This window comes from Drosophila willistoni, chromosome 3R (genome assembly GCF_018902025.1).
Source record: "Drosophila willistoni isolate 14030-0811.24 chromosome 3R, UCI_dwil_1.1, whole genome shotgun sequence".
Lineage (NCBI taxonomy): Eukaryota > Metazoa > Arthropoda > Insecta > Diptera > Drosophilidae > Drosophila > Drosophila willistoni.
The window spans coordinates 24,152,658-24,169,039 of NC_061086.1; the positions used below are offsets into that span (position 1 = coordinate 24,152,658).

Consider the following 16,382-nt stretch of genomic DNA (forward strand, 5'->3'; position numbering starts at 1 on the left):
TGGACAATCGATAGTCGTTTTTAAATTTGTGCCACGAAATTTTTTTGAATTGTTCGGATCAATTTAAGTAAAGCGAGGGGATAATAACTAAATAACTAAATCAGGGATTAGGGAATCAAAACACTGTGTTTTGTGATGAAATGGCTTTTTAATTGCCCAATCACAAAGGGTTTATTGCTTTTGCCCAGAAAAGGATGTTTCAGATTTAAAGAACATGTTTAAACAACTGTGAATTTAGATGTCAAAAAAATTACAATAGATGGGTAATTCCCAAGAATCTATACATCTATGCACACTACGCTGTTTAATTTGGTTCCGCATTTTCTCTTGCCACCGGTCACAATCATTGTATGGAGCACTTTTTACCTTTTTTTTGCGAGCGACAGTGTCCACATTGGCTGGCGTTGGTGCGTCTGACATAAGGTGGGGGTCCTTGTGTGTATGTCGCTTGGCCACACGTTACATTTGCATGAGTAGGCTGTGCTTCATACCGATTAGGTGGTGCCACTGGTGGGGCTACTGGTGGTGCACATTGACACTCCAATTTTTGTGGCTTTTCATGGCAATTACACCGTGTCTCTGGTGGCGGTGCTTCCACACGCGGCGGCCGTGAACAGGTGTAGTTATCGGCTAGAGGCGCCTGTACTGCTGTTCCGCGACTCCGTTGCCGATTTTGTGTGCAAGCGCACTCCACATTGGGCCTTTGTGTTGGTTGATATTGCTGAACTGGTGGCGGTGGTTGATAGACATTTACCTGACATCCACCACCAGAGGGCACCTGCTGCTGTGGAGCCTGAGATTGGTTAATCGATGGTCTAAAATCACAATGATCACCATTCGAACATGCAGGTGGTTGTTGTTGCTGCTGCTGCTGCTGCTGCTGCATTGGTTCTGGCGGAGGTGTTCCTCCTTTTTTACCACAAGAACCATTAGTACCACAAGGGCATATGTTGCACTTGCCACACGGCGAACCTTCGACAAAATTGTATATTATGACCAAAAGTTTAAGAAAATTTCAATACAAGTATACTCACTCATTTTGTACGCGGCAAATGTACACACAAATATTGTTTAGACAGAGACTAAGGCGGATCGGAGTTAAAAAAGTAATGAAGAGAATTTCGACTGTTGTGGAAATGTATTTTGATTTTGACAATTTTTACATTAGGAAGCACTTTTTATTTTTATTGGATAGTGTTTTACCTAAACAGAATAAAACTATTGGACGATAAAAGCGATGGGTTATAGTACAACTGTAAGTTTAAATTTTGTCGGCTGCTCGCATTTGGTTTTCGAGATTGAAAGCAGCAACAAAAATTAGAACTGCCACGACAGCCCTTATGTTTTCCATATTTAGCCATTTATTAACCAGGATGTGTTAAAAACTAAATTTAAAAATTTTTTTTAAATTTTACTTTGTTTTATAAAACTATGATTCGAATTCAGGGAGACATTAAAATCCTTCTAACCGTTAGATTAACCATTGGGTCTGTAGCAGTTAGACAACACTGTCAAGAAAAATTGGTCACACTGTCCATTTTCGTTGTCTATCTTGTTTTTTTTTTTTGTTTTTTGTGTAAAACTTCATAGTTCAATTGGCTCAAGCCAAGAACAATAATAATGAAGCTGCCGATTGTCTGTCGTACCTGCGACAGTGCTAAAGACACGGACAAGCTGTATAATCTAGACACGCCTAGCAAAGAATATCCGGAAAAGTTGCTGTCCGAAATCCTCGGTGAATTAATAAATATTGATGTAAATATTGTTACTATCATCATAGAAAATTTTGTTATATGCAATCATTTTCAACTCATTCTAAATTAGCTAAAGCTCCATATGTCCAGTGACCAGAAGTTGCCGCAATCGTTGTGCCAATCTTGTTTAAAGAGATTAACGACTTCCTATGATTATATGAAACAAGCTTTGTCCGCAAACTTTTTGCTGATGCGGCAGCTTCAAGATTGCTTGCAGGAGTCGCCAATGGAGCTATGTGCCGAACAGCATGTGGAGGTTAAAATGGAAACTGAAGGGGATGAGAGTGATAGGGAAAACGGAGAGACTGGGAAGATAACCTGTACTGAATTGCCCAATCTAGAAGAGTCTGATGCTATTGGTGGTGATGCTGATGGGGATACCAAGAGACTAATTGATCCCTTAACGATGTTGGATCCGACGGCAGTGAAAAAGGAAAATGACATACAACATCCCAACGTAGAAGAGGAGGAGGATGAATTAGTTAACGCTAATTGTAACGATGATGGGTTCGACGACTCCGACGACGATGACGATGAAGAGTTAGTTTCTGAATTCCCATATTAAGATAAATGTATAATATGTGCTTCCTTTTCAGCTCCCTTGATAATATTCCTCTGCAACAACGGGTTTTAAAATGGAAAAAGAAGCGTAATACTCTCAAGTTGACAAGACGACGACCATTTGAATGTAGTGAATGTCCGAAAAGTTTCATACGAGGCGAGTCCTTAAAGAAGCATAAGTCTAGGATCCATCAATCATCTGGCCTCTTTTCTTGCTCTCTTTGCATTCGCAAATTTAACCGTCAAGAAAATTTGGAGTCTCATCTTAAAGTTCATAGTGAATCAAAGAGGTCATCGCATCTTAGCGAGCACAAGAAAGCCAAATCGATTGATGTCAATCTTTGCAAACCCCATGGTTATAAACTTATCGAATGCATGCTCTGTCAGAGTCAATATAACAAAATATTGGACTTACGCCGCCATTTAGAGAATCATCCAGAAATTACTACTCTGGCCAAACGGCCCAATGTAGAGTCTCTAGCCGATTTCTTTTATCCGGACTCAAAAAATATTGGAGAAGAGCAGCTAAAGCAACTCATACGTCAGGACTTAATGGCTGGCCATTTTCAGCGCTTCTATTCAATTACCAATCAATCTGGTTATGAAATCGATTTGGACAGTTCAGAAACCGATAGCGAAGGTGAGGCAGAGGCAGAGCAAGAATCACAATATCTGGAATACACTTGTGAGCTGTGCCCGCAAAGATACGCGCGAAAGTATCAGCTCTACGATCACCAGCGTCAAATTCATCCCTGGTTGGAGGCTCCCCATGTCTGTGGTCGTTGTCAGGCCAGATTTGTTAGTCTTCAACTACTGCGACACCATAATGAGTCACAGTGCCGTAATGCCCAGAAACGATTTTTGTGCTACAAATGTCCGTTGCGATTTCGATGGAAACATAATTTCAGGAGTCACATTCGGGAGCATCGAATTACGGTAATTATAATTAGTTATACGTTTATATTATATATGTACATATGTATATAAGTTAACATTCATTATCCCAATTTTAGAATCAAACTTTTGAGTGCCCCGACTGTAAGCGGGTATTTGACAAAAAGAAGTCTCTCACGGTCCATTTACTCAGCGTCCATGCCGACGAGTCAAAGTTGCTGCCCTGCCAGTGGTGTAGTCGCAAATTCTACCGTCGTGATTATCTAGTTAAGCATTTAAAACGACATGGATTTAAAGAGCAGGACATACCGTTAGCAGAGACTTTAATACAAGCCACCTCAAAGCCCAACGGCATTAAACGGATTAGCTGTAAGTTATGCAACTCTCAGTTTAAACGTCTACATGAACTACGGGCCCACATCCAACTGGAACTGGGGCTGAAGCTAACGATGTCGTCGTCGGCATCAGAACAGCCAAATATCAATTCACCCCTTAACTATTCCATAACCAATGAATCAGGATTCGAGCTGCAGTTAAGTGATTCGGAAACAGAGGACGATATGTTAATGCCGGCAGTAGGTGCTGGACACAATGTTGGCTATATGTGTGAGCTGTGCAGTATACAATGTCGACGCAAATACGAAATGATTCAGCACCAAAGGGCAATGCATCGCTTCGACAAGATGCCCTACGAGTGCGAAATGTGCATCTTTAAGTGTGTTTCCAAGGTGAAACAAGACTAAATATATATTAATAGAATCCTTAATCCTTTCCTTACCTCTCTTGTAGAGCATTATGGAGCATCATCGATCGCGACAGTGCGGTAGCTTGGATAAAAAATTTTCATGTGGACAGTGCAGTTATAAATTTATGTGGCCAGAGAACCTTGAGCAGCATCTCCGTTTGCAACATGGCCAGACTTCATCTACGGCTGAGCAGCAGCTTTTAATCAGCAATGACATCCTCCCGACAAAAACAATTGCGACGGAGAAACAACCGCAGACGCAAATAGATGTCCAGCTACTTCAATGTCCACACTGTGATAGAACCTATCAAATGAAGTCCCGTCTAAACAATCACATCCGTGATGTGCACGTAAATGGCGATCGGAAGCGAAAGGAGGCGGAAAAAAGATTTCTTTGCTCACTGTGCGGACGTGAGACAAAAACAGCCGCCTGTCTAGTTACCCATATGCGACGACATACCGGAGAGAAACCCTTTAAATGCGATTTTTGTGAAATGGCCTTCCCCCGACACTCTGAAATGACGGCACATCGGAGAATGCATACAGGTGAAAAACCATACCATTGCACGGTATGTGGCAAGGACTTTGCTCGCTCGGACAAATTGAAGAGACATATGCTAACACACAGTGGATTGAAACCGCATGCCTGTACCTATTGTGAAAAAAGTTATCGGCAGGCAAAGGATCTAAAGTTACACCTCCAACAGCATACTGGAGAGTGCCCCTTTATTTGCGGCACATGCGGAGAGAGGTTCATCCAAAGCAGCACACTAGAAAAGCACCGAATGATGCGACGGCATTTTGACGAGGTTGAGGGGGCGTCGATGTCATTGACACGAAATTAGTTTCAATAAAATATACGATTAGCGTTTTCGTAATTCAATTTTCCAGAAATCATAAAAACAAGTACTTTTTGTCACTTAAAAGGGAGCTTCAACAGCTTTGGGGGAGTACAGACATGTTTGCATGTTTCTTGTAAACTCATCTGACGATTTGTACAATATCTTAATTTTTATTTACAACATAATATTTTGATGTACCTTAGGGGTTTAATTTGATGCTGATTCTGTTGACTAGTATAACATCTCTGTGGGGTTGCTCTGATGGGATCTCACTGTTTGCTGGTGCGTCATGGTGCCAACATGCTGCTCAAGCTGATGTTTGCGGGAAAAGGTTTTATTGCACGGTATACATCTACACAGAATAAAAAAAAATAACATTGAATTTAAATTCAATAAACACATAATACAAAAACAGCTGTAGAACAATACAAAATAATTAACCAATTCATTCACAAAGTTTAAACAGTTACATGATCAGATTTCCCACGAACGATTTATATAAAATTACTTTAACTGAAAATAACTTTTGTACATACAAGAAAGGTTTTTCTCCTGTGTGGGTCAGCATATGATTCTTGAGGACGTTTGAATAGGAAAATGATTTGCCGCATGTTGAGCACGTGAACGGTCTCTCATTTGTATGAGTTCTGCAAAAAACAAGAGTTCATGGAAGTTTAAAGATTTTAGGGATAGAGCGCCTAATTAAAAGTGGTTTACCTCTCGTGACGTATATTGGAGCTGCGATCAGCAAAGGATCGGGAACAGTATTTACAGGTAAATGGCTTTTCGCCTGTGTGAACGCGTATATGACGATTTAGCTCTGATGGTCCGGCAAATGTTTTGCTACAAATTTCGCATTCAAATGGCTTTTCGGCAAGATGGCGACGCATATGAATATTTAAAGCAGCCCGCCTGGAGTAAATATTTCCGCATATTTCGCACATTATGTTTGTAGAGGTTTCTTCAGGGACTTTGCCAGCAACAGCGCTACCAGCAAGTGATGACTTTTCATGAGGGGCGTGACAGCTACGGGGTCTGCCTCGTCCCCTTTTAGAAATTAGACGTTTGGGCCTGCGTACTCGTAACCTAGACTTGCGTAAATTGTCATCGGGATCATAGTCACTGTCACTGCCATGGGCCATAACAAGCAACTCATTTTCATCTTCTTCATTCTTATCTTCATCTTCTTCCGTATTTTCATCTTCATCATGATCAGCTAGACCTTCATCTTCGGCCAGAGTATCGCCAATAACATGCTCAATTTCGGATTCCTCTCCAGTAGCTGTAGCCCCCTCTGTTCCCACCATCTCATCCAAAGGCTCTTCAAGAAATTCAATGTCTCCATCAGTTTCAATATATTCATTGGTTGTCTCGTAGATGTATTCAATTTGATGGTGATGACCGATGGTATGCTCATCTGTGGGCTCCAATTTCATTTCAGACTTTACAACGTTGCTGGCAAAGGTCCGTTCGCTAGCCTGGCAAAGTTCACGAAACTTAAAAGCATGGGTCAGACGGTCCACACAGCTGTAACATAGCATACTCGGAATATCCAATGGAGCCAACTGCAGACAGTGATTGTAGAGATTAGTAGCTATTTCAATTTCCACTTTCTATTTACTTACCTTTATGCTGCTCACTTCCTCAATTTTACGGCGAAGCTCACAACACTGCCCATCGTCCTGATCATCAAATAGCGGAGTCATTGTATCCGAGTTGATATCTTCTGTAAGGCAAATTCTGCACAGCACATATTCCGGCATTTTTCATTAATATATGTAAACAAAACAAATTCAGCGTCTTATTAATTTTTCCCTTTTTTGACCCAACACTGCCAGGGTTGCCAAAATCTGGATACTGTTGGATTTATCGATAATTGTAGGACACAACTCGAAATTTTAGTATTGAGAACGAACAAACGATTGCCAATCCAGCCCTATTAAATACAACGTCCGGTTGCTGCAAATATTTGTTGTTTCTGAGATTTGTTAATTTAAGTGATGGTTACAAATATTAAATAGAAAGGAAAAATAAGCGTTGCAAAGCAAACGATCTGGTTTTTAACACACAGTTTCCGAAAAAGTGCAGTGATTGAAATTTAAAAAGAGACAAAAGAAACCGGAGCATACCGGAGCCGGATAAAATTGACAACAATAAAGTCATTGTGCAAACGTAACCAACAGAATGTTTGCGACACGCAAAGAGGTGGACGAGCAGGTTCATAAGTTGTTGGGAAAAGTGCCGCCAGGGCCAGAGGTAATATGTACTTCTATGCTTACACACATATAGGAATTTTTCATGATTGCGAAATCTTGGCGCCGTTGTCTCCGCCATATGCATGTGTGTGTGTGTGCAGGCACGCGGACATGTGTGCGTGTGTCTGAGGCGGCGTCAGTTTAAAGAAAATGCGCGCTTTTTTGCCAAGTGCCGAGTGCACAAAAATTTCTGTATATGCTACATGCTTATTACTTATGTATGTATGTAAATATATACAAAGTATATGTGTGAATACATATGTACATATATAAATACAATTATGCAGATACTTTATTATTTTTATTACATTTTGCGCAGAACGATATTTGTCATTATTGATTTGATATGAAAGGTTAGGGTCGAAACGCAGCTATTAATAAGTTGAATAGAATAGAAAAATATTATTAATAATGTAAAAAAACCCATGTTTCCTTACTATTTAAAGAAATCAAATCAATCCCTTTTGCCTATTGTTCAATTACAGCGCGACATCAAGTGTCTGGCCGTTGCCCGTTTATATATCAAAATTCAAGAGTATACTAAGGCCGTAGAATATTTAACATGCTATCTGAAGGTTAAGGATGAAGTGGTGGCCCACCGTTTGATTGCCCAATGCCTTAAACACTTCAAGCAGCCGGATAATCTTCGAGTGTTGCATCATTTGCAACGTTGCATACAGTTGAATCCACGTCAGAGAGATGTGATACGTGAAGCATGTCAGCTAATACTTGATGATTCCAGTATATACACCCAGGAGCGTGCCAAATATTGGTTGGGTTTGGCAACAGAAGATAGCGACGAGCTGCAGGAAAGTGAATTAATATTTTCTTTGCGTCTGAAGCTAAACCAACAGGGAAGAGATAAAAATGGCGGTGGAGGAGGTGGTGATGCTGATAATGATGATGAAACCCTGGAAATTCTTATTCACAAGGAGCTACAGGCACGACCACAAGATGTCAATGTGCGAGTGCGTCTATTACTGAGCTATTTGGAAAAAAAAAAAATTGAAAAAGCCTTTCATTACGCCTATAATGTGGAGTTCGATCTGGATGAAAAGTGTTTGTCCACCAACGGCGATAGTACTCAAGCAGCGGTTGGTTCTCCGTTTAGTCAATCAATTGAGTGGTATAGGAATGTATGGCTGGTTCTTGCCAAATATGAGCATTCAAAAAATTTGAAAAAATCGTGGTCCTATTGGCATCTTACTTTAATGACGCTAGATCGTCTAATGTCATTAAGCTTGGACTCCAACCATGCTCTGAACGATGGGACTAGCCAATTGTTTCGCTTTGATCAGTACTTACACAAGTTCAGCAGTGAGTTAGACAAGATTCAAGCAGGGAACCAGAATGATATCCAAATTGATTTTCTGAAATCGGCCCAAGGACATTATAGTGGTCAGTTAATGCTTCATGCTGTGTCTTTATTATTCAAACGTGAGCTAACGGGCAATAAGAACAAATGGATGGGTACCTTAAGGGATGCCTTGCCCTTGCTGCTGTTGGGCTATCAAATAAATCCTTTTCAAAATACTCAGCCGCATTGGCTGAAACATTGCGATAAGTCCCAAAGAAAGTTGTTTCATATATGGCGTACTCAGACCGCATTTAGGTGCGCTCAAATGGGCCGTACATTGTTAGGTTGCCTAAGACAGGATGATTCCCAGGATGATGACGAATATAAAGAGGAAATTAACAACCACATAAATCAAAATCAGGGAAATCAGGACTTACCGTCTTTGTGGTTGAACTCGGATGATTTGTTGTCTGAAGCTCGGCAGATATGCGCGGACAAGCAGTGGCGACGTCAAATCTATCAGATACTGTTCACACATGGCGACCAAAAACTAAAAGAGCAAACATCTCACTTAGTGAAGAATGCACGCTTGCAGCAGCCACTTTACGATTGGCCGCATGTCTCGGATATAGAATCATACGAGCAAGAGGCATTGCTATCTTCCCCTCAGTCACTGAGTCAACATGTTTATTTGGCTTTGTGCACGAAGCCAGAAAATTTGGGAGATCATCAGCGGGTCCGGTTCTATGGGAACCTTCGCAAGGATCTCAAATCGAATCAAAATCTAAGTTTCTGCAGTCCCGACTCTTTAACACAAATCGATATTGATATATTCCTTTATGCTGTCGTCATTCAAACCCAAAGAAAACTTTCTGTACAAAGGGAGACCTACGATAGCACCAACGTCGGTAATCGATCAGCAGGTGCTCGACCCCATATGTTGCCCTATATTAATATTTTCCAACAATTAACCACACCAGAACAATCAAATTGGTGGCATTTGGTCCAAAATTGGAACAGCCATCAACAGTTCACTGATGGCAATCGGACCGAGCAAAGAGCTCAATTACAAGTTGGACTAGAGGCTGTACGCGCCACCAATGGCCCTCGCATGGATCTAATTATTCTCTTTCAATTGGGTCACATCCTCAATTCTCGCCAGGATCGGCTTAGTCTACAAACGCGCATTAATCTTATATTCAAACAGGGCTTTCAAATGCTGCGTCGTCAATCGCAACAAGAATTAGAGCCATTTATGCGTTATTTTAAGTATTCTTCGGCATCTTCGACTGCATCCCTGAAACTAATGCACAGTTTGGCCGAGAAAGCTGTAACCTATTTGAGTAAAAAAGCGTTCAAGGAGAACCAGTTTGAGCAGTTCATTGAAGAGATGCGGGGCCTACACTTACCCATAGCCAGTTATCTACAGGCCGAAGCCTATCGTATGCTAGGCGATTGCAGTCGCACCACGAAATCTTCTCGAGCGCGTTATTTGGAGCAACGCCAGAACTGCCTTCAGCAAACGCAACAGCTTCTACAGTCCCATCCAGAACATGCACTAGCACCCATTATTGGTAGGGACATAAAGCGCTGCCAACAGGAGGCCGGGCACCTACATCAGCAGCGAAGTCCTGACTTGCATAACAATTCGTCTACATATGAGGACGCTGAAGACGCTGATACTGAACCTGACTACTATGCGGGTGTTACCAATTCCAAAGTAAATGAGAGCCACAATCGATCGCGTGGCCGTGAAGCACTTCCTGATGTTACTTCGTTGGATGTGGATCGAATGTTCAAAAAAATTACCACTGATTTTTGCCAATTTAAAGAAGACGTCAACGATAACTTTGAGGCTATGCGTCAGGACGTCAAGACATTAACCGTCACCCTGGAGGATATGTTAAAAAAACTAAAGCTCAGCACATCCAGTCCCGGCCAAGAGATAGACCCGGCAGCTGCTTTGGGTTTAGATGACTTATTCATTATGGAGGACTTGGCAGTGCCACCACCGCCACAACAGCATGGTACACAAACCCCACAACAAAACTCACAGCAGCAACAGCAGAGCCAAATTCAAGCACAGCATCATCATCACAGCCAACAACAGCAGCCGCAATTATTGCCTCCTAATAATCATCCTGGTGCTGGTGCATTTGGTGCTGGCCCACCTAGTGGTTTCTATAACAATGGCTTGCCGCCACTGGCAGCAGCAGCAGCAGCTAATCCTGCTCAAGCCGCTGCATATTCCAACCAATGGATGTTTGATTACTATAATTTATGCCATCTTTATGGTAAGTCGTCTTAAGATTGGCCAAGACCTATGTTAGGCGATTTATTAAATTAAATTAATTTCGTTACAGGACCACGCAATGCAAATTTTAATTTACCACCAAATCCTGCAATGTATGGTGGTAGTGGTCCAGCGGCAGGAGGAGCTCCTTATCCGGATGCGATAGGCCTCTACGGCCAATCACCACTAGCAGTTCCACCACCAGGACCAGTGCCAGGAACTGGGCCCCTTAATCTGGTTGACTCCAGCACTCCAGTAGGCGGAATTGGTTTGCCAAATCCTACAACTACAAGTTTCTTTAATACTCCGACAACCCCCATAACAACATTCGGAGCTCCACAGCTTCCAGGGACACAGCCACAATCATTAACGCAACCACCACAACAGACGGTGGCACCGCATACACAGCCGCAGAAATCATCCAAGTCTAATCCGATGAATGCTCCTGCAGCCATGTTCAATCGCGCTCTAAACAATCAACCTGTAGAAAAGGAACCCCCTGCTAATGTCGTCATAACCAATTCGGATCCCTTACCAAAGGCAGATGCCTTAACTAGTGCTGCTGGCCAGCTGCAGCTCAGTGTGACAATACCAGCACAGCATATCAAGCCAAGTTTAGCTCCTGTTCCAGCGACGACACCTTTGAATCCTCTGTTAGGAACTGGCGCAACAGTACCTCCTGCCATAGCACCTGGTGGAGCGTTTAACTTTAATGTAGGACCACAGGGAAGCAATATCTTTGGTGGTGGAGGTGGCGGCGGTGGTGATGGTGGTGAAATTACTTTCTCCTTTAAGCCACAGGTAGCGCAAGCTGCTGCCGAGAAACAAAAGGAGAAGGAAAAAGAACAGCAGCAGCAGAAGGAGGAGAAACCGGCTGCAGAGGAAGTAGATACCAGTTTGGATGGTTCCGCTGAATTGGACTATGATCCTCGTCCAGACTTGCAAGGCATTATACCGCTGCCAGATGAAATTGAGGTTCGTACAGGCGAAGAGGACGAGGAAATTAAGTTTAGCTTCAGAGCCAAATTGTTCCGTCATGTGGACAAAGAATGGAAGGAACGTGGCATTGGCCTCATCAAAATATTGAGAAATAATTCGAATGGAATTTATCGCGTTCTCATGCGTCGCGATCAGACCCATAAGATTTGTGCGAATCATAAGATAACCAAGGATATGGAGTTGACTCAACCGGCCCAGGACTCCGAGAAGAAATCGTTTATCTGGGCAGCTAATGATTTCGCAGATGAAACTCTTCATTGGGAAAAGTTTTTGGTTAGATTCAAGCTACCCGAAACAGCTCTTCAGTTTAAACAAGCTTTTAAAGAGGCACAAAATGATATGGTAAAGCTCAAGGATAAACAGGACAAACAGCAGTCGAAAGTAAACAAGCAAGATAATTTTGTGACCAGCACTCCAGCCAATCCAGTACTTAGCAAGCCTTTGGAGTTAGTTAAGGCCCAGACTGCAGCTGTTGTGACATCTACTGGGCCTACGGCAGTCAATTTCGTGGCCAAGTCCTTATTTGGGTCAACGGCGCCCCCTAGTTCTACAACAACAACCACAACAACAACACCTTCGCCATTTGCTAACTTTAGTTTTTCCAACATGTCTAATTCCAAAGTAAATTCTTCACCCTTTGGCAACCTCTCTTTTGGAAGCGTCTCGGCCTTGTCCACTGCTAACAGCATCACTTCTACCAACAATACTACCCTCTTCACCACGGCTCTAATTAAAGATTCGACAGTTTTGAACGTCAATTCAACTGCCACTCCTGTCGGAGCTACGACTCCTGCTGCTGAGGCTGAAGCGGATATATTGGAAGAGTATGTGCCGACTGCCCAGTTTACTCCAGTCATCCCTCTGCCTGAACTCGTCGAAGTTGTCACAGGTGAGGAGAACGAATCAATTTTGTTCGAGCACCGAGCCAAATTGTTGCGATTCGATCGAGAATCCAATGAGTGGAAGGAGCGTGGCCTCGGCAACATAAAACTCTTGCAATCAAAATTGAATCCTCAACAAATACGCTTAGTTATGCGTCGCGAGCAGATTCATAAACTGTGCTGCAATCAGAGACTTTTAGCCGAGACTAAATTTAGTTATCTAAAGAACTCTCAAACAGCCCTGACATGGGCCGCCAAAGACTATTCCGAGGGAGAGATGACCTCCGAGCTGCTGTGCATTAGATTCAAAACAGCTGACACATGTAAGGCATTCTTCGACGAGATTACCAAGGCTCAAAAATTGTTGTCGGAGCAAAAACCAGATGATAAGAAGAATAAGGAAGAAGCGGACAAGAAGCCTGTTGTGGGCTTTGGTGATGCCTTCAAGCCTGTGTCAGGCAGTTGGAATTGTGAGAGCTGCTATACCAACAATGGAGCAGGACAACTTTATTGCGCGGCATGTGAAGCACCCAAAGATAAATCAGTGCCGCCAAAATCAGTGAACGCTGGAGGTTTAGATGGCGGAAGTGCTTTGAATTTATCCATCAGCAGTGCTGGCAAATTTAATTTTGGATTTGGAAGTGGCGGCACAACGGCAGCAACCACCACGGCAGTACCCCCCTCGGCTGTCAGTTTTGGTTTCGGTGGCTCCAATAAGACCAAGGAAAAATCACCGCTTCCCCTCGTTGCCAATGCCCCTGCCCCCGTCGCTGTGACAACATCAGCGCCTTCCGCTTTGGGTTTTGGTCCAAATAAAAATGTATCATCAGGATTTGGTGATGTTTTTAAACCAAAAGCAGGAAGCTGGACATGCTCAAGTTGCTATGTGACCAACGAGGCGGAACTTGTGAAATGCAAAGCCTGTGAAACTGTGAAAGATGGCGCTGAAGATAAGAAAGAGAGTAAACTCGGAAGTAGCAGCAATATAAATTGGCCTGCCGCTTCACAATTTAAGTTTGGATTTAATTCTGCTGCTCCAGCCACTGAAAAGCCGTTTGGTTCAGCTAATTTCAGCTTTACCCCGAAAGCCAGCGGCATCATTAACACTACAAGCACTTCCACTTCCAGCGTGCCTGCCAGTACTGGCGGCACCATTCTGGGGTCGAATAAGTTTACCTTTTCCATGCCCAAGCCGTCAGCTACAGAGCCCAAGAGTCCTCAAGCTGATGAATCCGCAAATGATAACGATTATCATGTTGAAGAAGAGAACAATGCGTATTTCGCTCCAGTGATACCCCTGCCAGACAAGGTAAGTTCTCACTGCTAATTGCAGAGGTATATTATATAATTTTTTTTTTCTTTTTTAGATTGAAGTCCGGACCGGGGAGGAAGATGAGGAGCTACTTTATGAACACCGGGCAAAACTGTACCGCCTCAGTCAGGAAGGCGAATGGAAGGAACGTGGTCTAGGCAATGTGAAAATCTTGCAGCACAAGCAAACTCAAAAACTACGCGTTGTAATGAGACGTGAGCAGGTCTTAAAAATTTGTCTTAACCATATTCTGGACCTAAACGTGGTCTACAAGCCGAAGGATGAGAAATCATGGATGTTTGCTGTGAACGATTATAGTGAAGGTGAAAATATCCTTGAGAGATTTGCCTTGCGCTTTAAAACCCCAGAAATAGCCCAAGGTTTCCATCAAGCGGTGATGAAAGCATTGAATATATCACCTGAAGATGGTGTAGAGCAGAATGTGCTTGCTCCAGCTACTGCAGCATCCAAGGAGATTCAACACTTAGCCGAGAAATTAAAACTAAATGAGGAGTTTTTACTAAGCGAGAAAAAGTGCACCGGCTGTCGAGGATGTGACGTGGACTCGTTTGAATTCGGATCCGCTTCGGTAAATGAGAACGGGAAAGATTCCACGGAGCCACGTTTACCACTTTACTTGCCGGCCCTTAAACTACCGCTCAAAATCCAACCGGCAGCATCAATTGCAACTACTAACACTATCCAGCCAGTGGCGACTAATCGCACCTCTATATTCAAGGCCAGTTCATTAAGTGCTGCTGCTAGTGGGGGATTTGGTAGCTTCGGTGGATTTGGGCAAGCCATATCAGCAAATTCAACCATATCCGCCACAACAAATCAGGCAGAGGAATCAAAACCGTTCGCTGCAGCTAGTAATAGCTTCGTCTTTGGCAGTGGCAAAACTGGTAAGTTTAATAATTGGTGTAAAATAAGATATATTGATAATTTTTGGTTCAATCTCTACAGAGAATCCTTTAGGATTCGTATTCAGTGCATCCAACAATCAAAGCCTGCAACAGAGTGCCGAGAGCGCAGTGCCCAAATCAATTTTTGGACAAACTCTTAGCAAAACTGAGGATGGCGAAAAGGTGAAGTCTATATTTGGTGGTACTTCCTCCAACTTGTTTGATGGCAGTGGTTCAGGTGGTGGGACTGCCGGAGGCTCTGCAGGCTTTGTATTCGGTTCATCTTCGACAGCTATTCCAAACATAAGCTTTGCTGATATAGGCAAGGAAAAGAATCAAACCGAAAAGGAAAAGCCACTTAGTAACGACAACAGCAAGACAGAGTCAAAAACACCTGTTTTTGGAGCTTTTAACTTTGGCTCTAGTCTTACCAACAAAGAGATCAGTAGTGGAACACCCAAAGTGTTTCCTGATTTGGCTGCCAAGGCTGGTGATGATTTTGCCAGTTTGGTGGCCAAAGGACAGAATACCAATGCGTTTCAAAAATCCACTACTGGTGGCTTCTACAATTTAACTCATCAAAATGATTTTAAGAATTTCCAAGCCGCCAAAGTTGCCGATGGCGAGACAGAAAAGATTGCAGCATCAGTTGAGGATGAAGATGCTGATACAACTAATGATGACAACTATGATCCTTACTATGCGCCTATTGTCGATCTACCCGATGAGATTGTGGTCACTACCGGGGAGGAAAATGAGACGAAACTGTTTGGCGAGAGAACAAAACTTTATCGCTTTTCTCCCGATACAAAGCAATGGAAGGATCGAGGTAACAACACATCAACCTTCTGATAATAAATTAGCATGATTAATTTTTTTTGTTACATTTTAGGTGTGGGTGAAATTAAAGTCTTAGAGCATCCAGAATTAAAAACCTTCCGAATGGTCATGCGTCAGGAGCAGATCCATAAACTGATCCTTAACATGACAATTAGCTCGTCTTTTAAAATAGAGTTTATGAATGATCAAGGTAAAAGTTTTCTATGGGCTAACTATAACTATTGTGTAGATTCAGAAGGTAAGGTGGGTACTGAAGGTGTTTTGGAACGCTTGGCCTGCCGTTTTAAAAAACAGGAACCAGCCGATGAATTTTATAAAGTTGTCTGCTCCTGCATTGATCGGGCTAGGACTATAGACATGGAGGCAGGAATTATACTTGATAACGATGAGGAAGCCGAGGATCCACTAAATGATAGTGCTGCCGAAGCAGAATATGCGGAAACGGAGACTGAACGTAGTCTGAAATGTGTCACCGAGAAATCGGAATGAAACTGTAAGGCGGAGCCTAAAGATGCTCCGTGTGATAATGCTGCTAAGGGAGAAAGAAATCCGATTTATTTAAGAATACAGTAAACACTGATTTATTTTTATGTTTATACGATAATTTTGATTGTTGTACTTCTGAAAATATAATGAAAATAATAAAAAACAAATTTTTGAAGTAATAATTTAAAAAATTAAAATAATTAAGCAAAAATTATAGTTTTAACAGCTTAACTTTATTTGCTTAATGAAAAAAATCGTTAATTTAAAAAAAAATAACGATTTAGAGTTGCCATCGTGACTTCGACAAGTTATCGGCAA

The 16,382-nt window shown here is 42.4% G+C and overlaps 4 protein-coding genes across 4 annotated transcripts; 2 read left to right on the plus strand and 2 right to left on the minus strand.

Annotated features, from left to right (window-relative positions):
- Positions 1 to 128: 128 nt before the first annotated feature.
- On the minus strand, positions 129 to 1,257 carry LOC6646949 (splicing factor, proline- and glutamine-rich). The gene is made up of 2 exons (XM_002070024.4): positions 1,035 to 1,257; positions 129 to 972 (listed from the first exon to the last, which is right to left on the minus strand). The coding sequence occupies exons 1-2, from the start codon at positions 1,036 to 1,038 to the stop codon at positions 344 to 346; spliced, it is 633 nt and encodes a 210-aa protein (XP_002070060.3). The 5' UTR covers positions 1,039 to 1,257; the 3' UTR covers positions 129 to 343.
- A 260-nt stretch (positions 1,258 to 1,517) lies between these two features.
- Positions 1,518 to 4,848, plus strand: LOC6646948 (zinc finger protein 420). The gene is made up of 5 exons (XM_023178335.2): positions 1,518 to 1,755; positions 1,825 to 2,294; positions 2,351 to 3,251; positions 3,329 to 3,937; positions 3,999 to 4,848. Exons 1-5 carry the CDS (start codon positions 1,621 to 1,623, stop codon positions 4,797 to 4,799), a joined length of 2,916 nt encoding a protein of 971 aa, XP_023034103.1. The 5' UTR covers positions 1,518 to 1,620; the 3' UTR covers positions 4,800 to 4,848.
- A 92-nt stretch (positions 4,849 to 4,940) lies between these two features.
- Positions 4,941 to 6,681, minus strand: LOC6646947 (transcription factor Ouib). Its single transcript, XM_002070022.4, has 4 exons — positions 6,422 to 6,681; positions 5,514 to 6,361; positions 5,333 to 5,443; positions 4,941 to 5,148 (listed from the first exon to the last, which is right to left on the minus strand). Exons 1-4 carry the CDS (start codon positions 6,557 to 6,559, stop codon positions 5,028 to 5,030), a joined length of 1,218 nt encoding a protein of 405 aa, XP_002070058.2. The 5' UTR covers positions 6,560 to 6,681; the 3' UTR covers positions 4,941 to 5,027.
- A 299-nt stretch (positions 6,682 to 6,980) lies between these two features.
- LOC6646946 (E3 SUMO-protein ligase RanBP2) lies at positions 6,981 to 16,231 on the plus strand. The gene is made up of 6 exons (XM_002070021.4): positions 6,981 to 7,052; positions 7,537 to 10,642; positions 10,712 to 13,830; positions 13,889 to 14,738; positions 14,800 to 15,567; positions 15,631 to 16,231. The coding sequence occupies exons 1-6, from the start codon at positions 6,981 to 6,983 to the stop codon at positions 16,065 to 16,067; spliced, it is 8,352 nt and encodes a 2,783-aa protein (XP_002070057.2). The 3' UTR covers positions 16,068 to 16,231.
- Positions 16,232 to 16,382: the final 151 nt, after the last annotated feature.

Coding starts and splice junctions, on each gene's coding strand:
- LOC6646948 (XM_023178335.2), top strand. CDS start 1,621: ATGAAGCTGCCGATTGTCTGTCGTACCTGCGACAGTGCTAAAGACACG. Junction 1,756..1,824: donor GTGAATTAATAAATATTGAT/GTAAATATTGTT, acceptor ATTCTAAATTAG/CTAAAGCTCCATATGTCCAG. Junction 3,252..3,328: donor TTCGGGAGCATCGAATTACG/GTAATTATAATT, acceptor TCCCAATTTTAG/AATCAAACTTTTGAGTGCCC.
- LOC6646947 (XM_002070022.4), bottom strand. CDS start 6,559: ATGCCGGAATATGTGCTGTGCAGAATTTGCCTTACAGAAGATATCAAC. Junction 6,362..6,421: donor AGGAAGTGAGCAGCATAAAG/GTAAGTAAATAG, acceptor CACTGTCTGCAG/TTGGCTCCATTGGATATTCC. Junction 5,149..5,332: donor ACAGGAGAAAAACCTTTCTT/GTATGTACAAAA, acceptor TATTCTGTGTAG/ATGTATACCGTGCAATAAAA.
- LOC6646946 (XM_002070021.4), top strand. CDS start 6,981: ATGTTTGCGACACGCAAAGAGGTGGACGAGCAGGTTCATAAGTTGTTG. Junction 10,643..10,711: donor TAATTTATGCCATCTTTATG/GTAAGTCGTCTT, acceptor ATTTCGTTACAG/GACCACGCAATGCAAATTTT. Junction 14,739..14,799: donor CTTTGGCAGTGGCAAAACTG/GTAAGTTTAATA, acceptor CAATCTCTACAG/AGAATCCTTTAGGATTCGTA.